The following is a 10,125-nucleotide window of genomic DNA, read 5'->3' on the forward strand; positions in this document are numbered from 1 at the left end:
CTTAGAATAATAAGTTTCATATATCTTTTTTATAAACAATTGGATTACTTATGCAATAATACGAGCCGATTATGGTCGGTAGAAAGTTGATTCTTTTTTTTTTTTGATTTTCAAAGTTACAATCGGTCAAAGTTGACAACCACAAAAGCCAATTACTTTTGGCATCAATACGGAATCGGTTTTTATGGACATTTATGAATGCCGATTCCGCCCAATTATTTCATTTTTTTCTTCGAAAAAAGTAGTCGTTGTGGTCTTTATCTATATAAAGATACCTCATTCCCAAACTCAATTTCCCTTAAACTTGCTCATTTTATTCCCAAGCCTTAGAAAACTAGTTGTTCTGGTCTTTCGTTGTCATCCAAATGCGATAGTTTCCTTTATATCTATCCAATAAGGGATCTTTAACACTAGCCATCTAAGCTTGTCCCCTTAACAATCTGTAAGTATTTTTAGAGTTTCTTTCATATAAGTTAAGTTTTTTGATCTTCTAATTAAACAACACTAACAAAGTAAGTTTATATTGTGTTTTTGGAGCACGAAGTCGTAAAAGCGCACTACTTTGAGGAAAAAGGGGGAATCATTCGCATTTTATGAAAGCTATCATTTCATTATATCAAGATTTCGGAATATGAATCGCACGGAGATTCGTCCGATGAAGATTGATAGTTTCAGAATTTTTTGTTTATATTTTATAGGTTCTCTATGTGAACCCTCATAAGACTATAACTCGTCCATGTCAAAAATATCTTTATCTTTATAATTTCCAGCAATCGTACAAATACGACTAACACACTTAAACATAGAAGAAATGGAAAAAATTGCACAATTCAAAGATCCTCCTTAGACTGCTGACAAACAGCTACCTTTTGTTAGCCATCAAATCATCTGTCAGGCTATAGAACCATAAATATTTTGAAGGTCCTTATAAGCTTAGGAGTAATCTACTGGTGAGACTTCCGCCTAAGTTAAGTTCACACCATAATACACAAAGATAACAAAATTAAATGATAATTTACCATAAAAAAATGATAATCTACTGGGATGCATTCCTGGCATCCAATGGTGTGAATCACTTCCACCTAGGCCGAGCGCAAACAAATGAATCTCATAATTAACTATTTTATCCTTGGTGTAAAAATTTCTCTCTAGTATGTTCTTATAAAGCACCATTGAAATCCTAAATAACATTACATGATTTAGTATGTTCTCGAGATACTTGCCTTTATCTTCAATTGATGCTAGCCTTTATTCCATGATTCTAACTATATCACTCTATCATTAAATTTCTTATCCTGCAATGAGTATAAAAAATAGAAATTTAAACAATTAGGGTATATGAGACAGAGCGATGAATCTATTAGAAATAATGAAGAAATTGGGTTCTCTCACTCTAAACGGGGAGGTAGTGAGAGTTGGTTAAATGATTATGCTGATTTTGATCAAGACTTCTTGGGTGGTGATAGCGCTGGTGCTACTATTGCACATAGTATGGCAATTCGAGCCGGAACTAACCCTGAACAAATTCATGGGGTGAAGATTTTTGGTGCTGCTATTGTGCATCCTTACTTCTGTAGTAGTGGGGAACCAATTTTGGATGACAAGTTTGACATCGGTTCAAAGGAAGGACCAGCAAAATTATGGTATTGTGTTTGTCCATCAACAACTGGGCGTAACGATCCGCTTATCAACCCAACAACTGAAACGAATCTCGCAAGCTTGGGGTGTGACCGAGTTTTGGTGTTTGTAGCAGATAAAGATATTTTGAGAGACATAGGATGGGTTTATTTTGAGACATTAAAGAATTGTGGATGGAGTGGAGTTGTGGAGATTATGGAGTCACAAGGAGAAGATCATGTGTTCCACTTGGTTAATCGTAGCTGTGAGAACGCTGTGAATTTGATGAAACGACTCGTTTCATTTCTGAATATGAAAAGGGTCCAATCTATTCCTTAATTTTTATTTATATGCTTTTCTATAAATGTTGTCATTGGGCAATTGCTAGAGCCTAGAATAATGTAGTTATCTTTGTTAGAATACTATCGTACTGTAGCTTCAATCCCCTGGATCGATTCGTTGTGTTCGTTTCATCGGTTGTAATGGGTCGAGTTTGCTTCAGTACTTGATAATGAAATTGGTGCACCGGTTACTTAGATGTGGTAGTAGTTGAATTTTCTCAGTCATATATGGTCATGAAATTGGTGCACCCAAGGTTTGCTCTTCCCTTCGTTTCAAGGAAAGAAATTGGTCGATTAACCTCGGTAAAGAGGGAGGTCTCGCTCTACTTCAGTATAGGTTAGCTCGATCATCTACGAATTTTAGAAATGGATGAGCGTGCCTATGTGGCTCCTGCACATCTTTGCTAGTATTCAATTATGCTGCTCAATGCTCATGATGCTCGCGTGGATCTTTTAGATCTTCGAGCTCATCTTCATCGGGTGACTCATTCCCAGCCAGGCATATCTTCTGGTTTGGTAACGATCCTTTGCTTTGCTGTTCGCCATGACTAAATGCAACCTGCGATACCGAATTAGATGGGATGGCGGTCCCCTGGAATCTTAATGATATTTTTCTGACCTTGTCAGCCCTTCAACTACCTCATCTCCAAAATGATATATATTCCCCGCTTCTTTCCCACTCCTTCCCCGCCTACGTAACAAACATCTGTTGGTTAAATCGGATAATAATGGGACCCTGTTAATCTCAATCCAGGGATCAGGGATTAAGAATGATGATACCTAATGGTGGAAGGGAGAGGGAGGAGGGGAAGTACGTGGGGGAAGTGTAGATTGGTCTCTCACTTTTCTGAGAGGAATCCTTAAATAAGACAAACAAATCTTTTATGGAAGATTGTGATACGAGCATACAATCTATGAATCGTCGAAAGCGATCGGAACATAGTGTTCCGGTGCTCTTTTATAATCAACAGAAACATCAACAACGTTTGCTTGTGAAACCACCTCATTTAGATAATAATGGTAATGTGGAGAAAACGTTGTTTCAATGCAAAATCCTCCTCCATGAAAATAAACAAGAAGAGGAAGTTTCTTCTTCTGAATGAGTTTTGGAACATAAAGTCTCGCTGAAACACCCGTTTCAGGTATGATCACAACGTCTTTTGATGAAACGCTAGTTTTTGGATCTTCAATGGATGGAGGAACAACTTCTTCTGTTCCAATTAACCTTTCAACTCTGCCATCTTTGAAGACTCTAATTAATGGTAGAACTTCATGAGCTATTTCTCCACTGCTATTCTTTCGTTCCATTAGTAAGAGCGAGAAAACTAGAAATATGGAACAAAGATGGGGTTTTCTAAGAAATGAAATGAAATGAAATTCATGTCAATCTCAAACTTTAAGTAGGGGTAGAGTTCCCAATGAACCGTTTTCAGAAATCTTTGGTCGACTGATTTTCCTTAAAAATAGCTAAAAATCTTTGCTTAATCAAAAATATCTTCGCATTTATTTTTCATTACATTTAATATTTCCCATTTATATCTTCATCCTTCTAAAACCTGGCTAAATTGGGAACTATACCACTATATTAGGGCCTATAACTAGATGACAAAAAAAAGGTCATTAGAAATCACCTACGCACCATCTCTTATCAAAATAATTACCTAACTACCTATTTTATCCCTGAATAATTAGCACTAATTAATCGTATTTTATTTTGGATGTGAGATTAACTAATGTTAGAGAGTTCATCAACACATCAAACATTTTGATTTTTTTTCCGTAAACAGTACTCAGAATCGGTTTACGTTCATTCACTTGTAAACTGATTCTGGATTGGTGTTTTCAAATTAACAGAGGACATATATAATCGGTTAACGTTGACATGTTTATAATCCGATTTTGGAAATCGGAGTTTATTTATGACATATATAAAACTATTGTTTCCTTTCATTACCAATTTTCATTCATTCCATTATTATTGTAGGATGCATTTAGCACATGCATCAAGCCTTTAAACCCCTAGGCGACCCTAGTGGACGAGTTATAGTCTCGTGAGGGTTTACATAGAGGTCTACCCATAAAACCTATACAAAAACTTCTAAAGCCATCAATCTTCCTCCTTCGAAGACGATACAACATCCAAGTAGTCCGGGTTATCCTCCAGGATTCTTTCTGCCAAGAAGTGATAGCTTGCATCGAATGCGAATGCTTCTCCCTTTTCCTCCAAGTAGCGCGCTTTCACGACTTCGTGCTACAAAAACACAAAAACAAACGTGTTTTATTGGAAGATAAATCAACATGGATTCGAGTGTTAAAAATCCGAGGTTGGAGAGCTAAAAAAGCAAGTATCGCATTTTCGATGACTAGGTGCCTATCATGGACTTGTTGGACAGTTCTTGCATTAGGATTCCCAAACTCTTGGCTAAATGTGTTGTGCACCCTAGCCCAAAAGGTTGTGGAATCCTCCATTTCGGAGGATTAATGTCTAAGTCGATTTTCCGTATACCATGCTTTGGTGATTGTCAAATCTTCGATTAAATCAAATGAAGTCATTTCTTGTATGTGGATGTATGAAATGAGTAGTTGTGGAGTATATGGAGTGTGGGGGAATAAAATGATCAATTTTGGGGTAAATGGGGTCAAACGGTGAGGTCTCTATTTATAGAGAAAGTCCCTAACGGCTATTTTCTTTGAAAAATGTGAAATAATTTGTTATAATCGGTCTTTTAGAAGGTACGTAAAACACGATTGTGTTGATATGCCACAAGGAATCGGTTGTTCTTGCGACCAACGTAAACCGATTAAAGACATGTTAAATTTTGAATTTTCACCAACACCAATCGGTTCATATATTTTCACATGTGATCCGATTTTAGCTAGCTTGATAACATCCAGGAAAAATTGCTTGCACAATCGGTTTATTTTTACGTATCGAGTAGACCGATTGTTGGCATGCCAGGCTAGAATCAATTTGAACATTAAGTGAATTAAGTTCAACACAAAGATCATCCAAAATACAAACATCAACCATCCCAAAAGACTAAAAACAACCACAAGTCTTATAAACTTAAAGTTTTAATATTTAAAAGTTAAACTTAAGAACTTAAAGAGCACGAGGAGCATTTGCAGCAGCAACAGCATCAGGAGCAGCAGCAGCACCACCAGCACCAGCATCAGGAGCAGTTGCAGCACCACCAGCACCAGCATCATCAAGAGCAGCAGCTTCTGCATCATCCATGGCTATACATTCAGCCATTTCTTCAAACATACCTTCCAACTCATGGTGGTGATCCCTTTCAGCTGAAATAATGTTTCTCCTCATCCTAGAGAACCTCATGACCTCAACAAGCTCTTCCAGTGCAAGCATATCAATCAATGCGAGGGCTTATTCAAGACGGGTCTCAGCTCCGAAAGCAAACTTATATAGGCTTCTCTCTGGCACTCTTTGTGGTTTCCTCAGAACATCCTCCAAGGTTACCTCTCGATTGTAAAATTCTAGGTATGTGAAGTCCATTCTACACAAAAAGAAAAAAAAATCAAGTAAGAAATCGGTACATATAGAAATATAAGCAATCGGGTTATGTGGTACATGTATAAAAACCGATTATGGAAAGGAAGATGAAGAAACTATAGTAATCGTATTATACATATTACATATATAAACCGATTCTGGTGATGTATTTTCATATTTCATTTCTACCCCAGAATCAGGTTATGTTAATCATCATGTAAACCGATTATTGTGCATGCTCTTCATGGACGAAAACAAAACCCAGAATCAGTTTATTCGATAGGTCAATAAAAACCGATTCTGGGTGTAATCAGAATTTTGATTTGTCAAAAACGAAGATTTAAACATGTAAATCAACAAGATATGAAGAATCATAGATTGGGTTGATGGAGATTTACCTTTTTCTCGTGTGGATCGAAGATTCGTTGGAGAAGAAAATGAAAATTAGGGTTTTGAGAATTTGGAAATATTAGGATGGAAATAGAAAGTTTCTTTTACGTTTAGTTTTTTTTGTTTTTGGATTTACTGAAAATAGAAAGATTAGAATTTATATGAGAGAGTTTTAAGAATTAATGTGGGGGTAAATTAGTATTTTTTAGAAGTTTGGGTGCCTACAGTAATTTGGTGGTGTGGGAAGGAAAATTTGATAGGCCCCAATTTAGCCACGTTCTAAAATTTATTTTATTATCATTACTGCTCATCACTAGCAGAAGACACATATCTTAAGTATTAAAAGTTACTTTTTCCTAGCTGGTCTGGGGCTTATAAAATTTATTTGAGACCTATCACTAGATTAATGTAAATCCAAAAACCATGTAGCCAACTATTTTCACCAATGTCTAGCTTACCCCTGATTAATTAATATTAATTAAGAATTTAAGCTGTTAATTAACGGGTTTAGAGGTAAAATCAATTAATGTTAATTGAAGTTCAAAACATAAAACAACCGGGGAAAAATTCCCTCAAAATCACCAATAAAAATCGGTATATATTATTGAGCTTGTGGATCGATTCTGGGTTGCTCACTCGCGAAGAAAATCCGCAATTGGTAAATGTATATATACATAAAGGTCGATCCCAATAATTGATGAATTAATAGTCTCATATAAGCCAATCGATGCACATAAAAACAAAATAATCATACTTTTAGGACATATTCATTCATTTCAAATCAATCTAACCACTTTGGTGGGAATCATGAATTCTTTGAACCCCTGGGCGACCCTAGTGGACGAGTTATATTCTCGTGAGGGTTTACATAGAGATATATCCACAAAATCTACACAAAATCTTCTAAAACTATCAATCTTCATCGGAGGAATCTCCGTGCGATTCATACTCCGGAATTTTGGATACCATGAAATGATAGCTTTCATCAAATGTGAATACTTCCCTCTTTTCCTCCAAGTAGCGCGCTTTTACGACTTCGTGCTACAAAAACACAACAAAAACTTACTTTACTAGTGTTGTTTAATTAGAAAATCAAAAAACTTAGCTTATGTGAAAGAAACTCTAAAAATGCTTACAAATTGTTGAGAGGACAAGCTTAGATGTCTAGCTTTGAAGATCCATTGTTGGATAGCTAAAAAGGAAACTATCGCATTTTGGATGACTTGCTACCTATCATGGATTTATTGAAGACTTATTCTCTTTGGATTCCCATAATCTCGCCTATACTAGTTATATATCTTCGCCCAAAAGGCTTCGAGTTCTACACTTAAGAGAGAGAGATATACAACTCGACTTTCAGCGTACCATGTTTTGATTATGGCAAAATCTTTTGCGGAATCAAATGATGTCATGCTTGTATGTTGAGGTATGAAATGAGTAGTTGTAGTATATATATAGTATGAGTGAGTATTACGAGAAAGTTTGAGTCAAATTAGAATGAAGTCTCTTTATATATAGAAAGATCCCAACGACTAGTTTTTTCGAGCAAAAAAAAAGTGAAATAATTGAACGGAATCGGTATTCGTAAATGTCCATAAAAACCTATTTCATATTGATGCCAAAGGCAATCGTTATTTGTGGTTATCAACTTTGACCGGTTATATCTTTGAAAATCAACAAAAAAAGTTTGAACTTTCCATCGACCATAATCGGTTCATATTATTACATAAGTAATCTGATTGTGTATAAAAAAAATATAGTAAACATACTTCTCTAAGGCTTTGTTGATGGTGGATCTTTGATAAAGTTTATATTCGTAAAATCACATCGGGGTTATATATCTCTGACGACATCGGAAGCATAAGAGATTTTATGTCTTCACGTTCAGTAAGAGATGTGAATTGCAATTTTGTAACCTCATCAAAAGAATAATACATGATGGCAATGTTAGAACCTCTGAGGCAAGAGCTTTCAATATTCCGTGTATTTTATGCTTATCTCGGAATTTATCTGGTGATGTGGGAATTCATCCCAGAATAATATTTAGAACAAACATGATGTTGTAATCTCATATTTGAATCAATTAGATGCTCCCAGACAGGTTGTCTGTTAGTATAAAATGACTAATTAATTGAATCTAGTATTGCATTCATCAGATGAATTCCTAGAAAAATATACTAATTCACCATAATATTCATCTACTTCAATTCACGGCTTTTCTCAGATGAATTCCATGGATTAGTAATAAATTATTCACCTTTCAAGCAAAGGGCCAAGTAAGTCTTGAGTAAAAGGTGTGGGTATATTTAGTAATATATGGATGTTTAATTAAACAAGGAAAAGAAAGAGAAGGAATAATAATTAAAAAAGAATAAAATAATAGCAACGCGAGGGTAAGACTGGTAGGCTCGAAAACCTACAATAATATTACTGCAAGTGCACAACGTCTAACTTGTAGACAATGGCAAGCACAAGTCGTTCCCACGAGGAGTGTGAAATACCACTACTAAGTAATACCAAGAATAACTAATCAACAATATGATGTTTTTAAGAGTTTTCAGAAATTCAGAAAAAATGAAATAATAAATAAATTTAACGATAAACAGAATGATAGAAGGTTGTTAGGATTTTCGGTTTCCACCAATTAATTATGAAAACTCTACTAATCTTTAAAAGCCTATTCCATGCATTTTCAAATATTGTTTCTCCTCTATAATTTTCTTCGCTTCAAGGGTAGTAATTCTAAAGCATTACCTATCAATCATAAAGCATACCACGTCAAGGGATTTAACCGAAGCACGAAATATCAATTGAAGAGCATAAGTAATCAAGAAAATCACATGAGCAATTAAATACCAAGCCATATGAAGAAAAAATACTAATCAATCATATCATTATTAAGCATGTAAATGTAGAGTTTACACAATGAAATTGGTTTCTACCTAAACCCTAACATGGAATTAACTAGCTATGGCTTTCTTAAAAACCATAAAAAAATATGAATCAATCCTTAGCTAATTGAAATCCAATGGGAGAAAATGAAACTCCAAACCCTAGAATGCCTTTGCTGTTGTCGTCGGCTCCCAGCCCCAGCCTCTCCCTCTTTCTTAAAGATCTCGATTCCTTTTATTTATTTTGTTCCTCACGTCACAAATATATTGCCAGCCAATGAAAATGTGCCACATCATCCCTTCTGACACCACCGTACTCCAAATCCATTTCGTTCTCATTCAAATCAAGAGATTTTGTTTCCATATTTTGAACTAAAATTCCAAATGAGGCACAATATCAAATATCTTCTCAGCCGTAGCACCAACTCCTTTCAAAACGAAATCGCTTGTAATTTCCTTTGCCTGACCATCTAACTGTCTGACTGCTGCCACTTTCTATTCCTTAACCGTCTCTATCTTGGCACCCCACCGGTAGCAGCAGCTTAACCACGTAACCCCATCTCGGCTACAACACCTAAGTCTATTTCCTGCCCTTTCATCTATCCATCACCACCAACGGTTGTTTTTCATTCACGGCTAAGACCTGTCCAAAAAGCCGACACCCAGAAATCTCCATATACGAACATCTCCATCGATGCTTCTGTTGAATCAATCATAAGACCTTGAATTACTTAACGCCATAGAACATCCAGTTCTTCTGTGTACGAGTTGAAGAAGACACGAGCTTTTTTTTCCATCTGCTCGAGCTCTGACCATCTCCGATTACACAGCACGGTCTCCATTAGCTTCCGTCAACAACATCACCTCCATCAACGCCAAACAAAACTCATTACTGCCATGATTAGGTACCAGTCTCAACCACCTCCGAACAGCACCACTGCACAAATGCATGAATATTCTTATACAGTATGTACACTCCAGCTAACACACAAAACATTTCAGCTTAATTCCAGCCAAGAAAACATCACCACCATAGGCACTCCAGTCTGCATAAATGAAATATCTGCATAATTTCTGTCTTCCATGATTAACGGCAGACACACAACCTTCTCCATCTCAAAACCCATCTCTGCCAGCAACCAATTACTCCACCGACTGTAACTAACTCAGCCGTTGCGTGCATTCGAAACACAATATTTGGATGGAGCCCATCACTGCCAACAGCACAGAGGATTCGAGCAGCTCGGAACAACACTAACTCCAGCCAACAGACATCTCCAATTGCCACTGCACACAAAAAATTCATCCTTCAGTTCTATGTCCTTGTTATTATCCTCCAAGTGACCCTCGCCTGCATGTATACAGCACAAAGTCC

General features: G+C 36.2%; 2 protein-coding genes across 2 annotated transcripts; one reads left to right on the plus strand and one right to left on the minus strand.

Annotated features, from left to right (window-relative positions):
* Positions 1 to 1,338: 1,338 nt before the first annotated feature.
* On the plus strand, positions 1,339 to 1,956 carry LOC113291555 (probable carboxylesterase 2). The gene has a single exon (XM_026541077.1). The coding sequence runs from the start codon at positions 1,339 to 1,341 to the stop codon at positions 1,954 to 1,956; it is 618 nt and encodes a 205-aa protein (XP_026396862.1).
* A 914-nt stretch (positions 1,957 to 2,870) lies between these two features.
* Positions 2,871 to 3,266, minus strand: LOC113291556 (2-hydroxyisoflavanone dehydratase-like). The gene has a single exon (XM_026541078.1). It carries the CDS (start codon positions 3,264 to 3,266, stop codon positions 2,871 to 2,873), a length of 396 nt encoding a protein of 131 aa, XP_026396863.1.
* Between the last annotated feature and the right edge of the window lie 6,859 nt (positions 3,267 to 10,125).

The sequence above is a fragment of the Papaver somniferum genome, chromosome 6 (assembly GCF_003573695.1).
Source record: "Papaver somniferum cultivar HN1 chromosome 6, ASM357369v1, whole genome shotgun sequence".
NCBI lineage: Eukaryota > Viridiplantae > Streptophyta > Magnoliopsida > Ranunculales > Papaveraceae > Papaver > Papaver somniferum.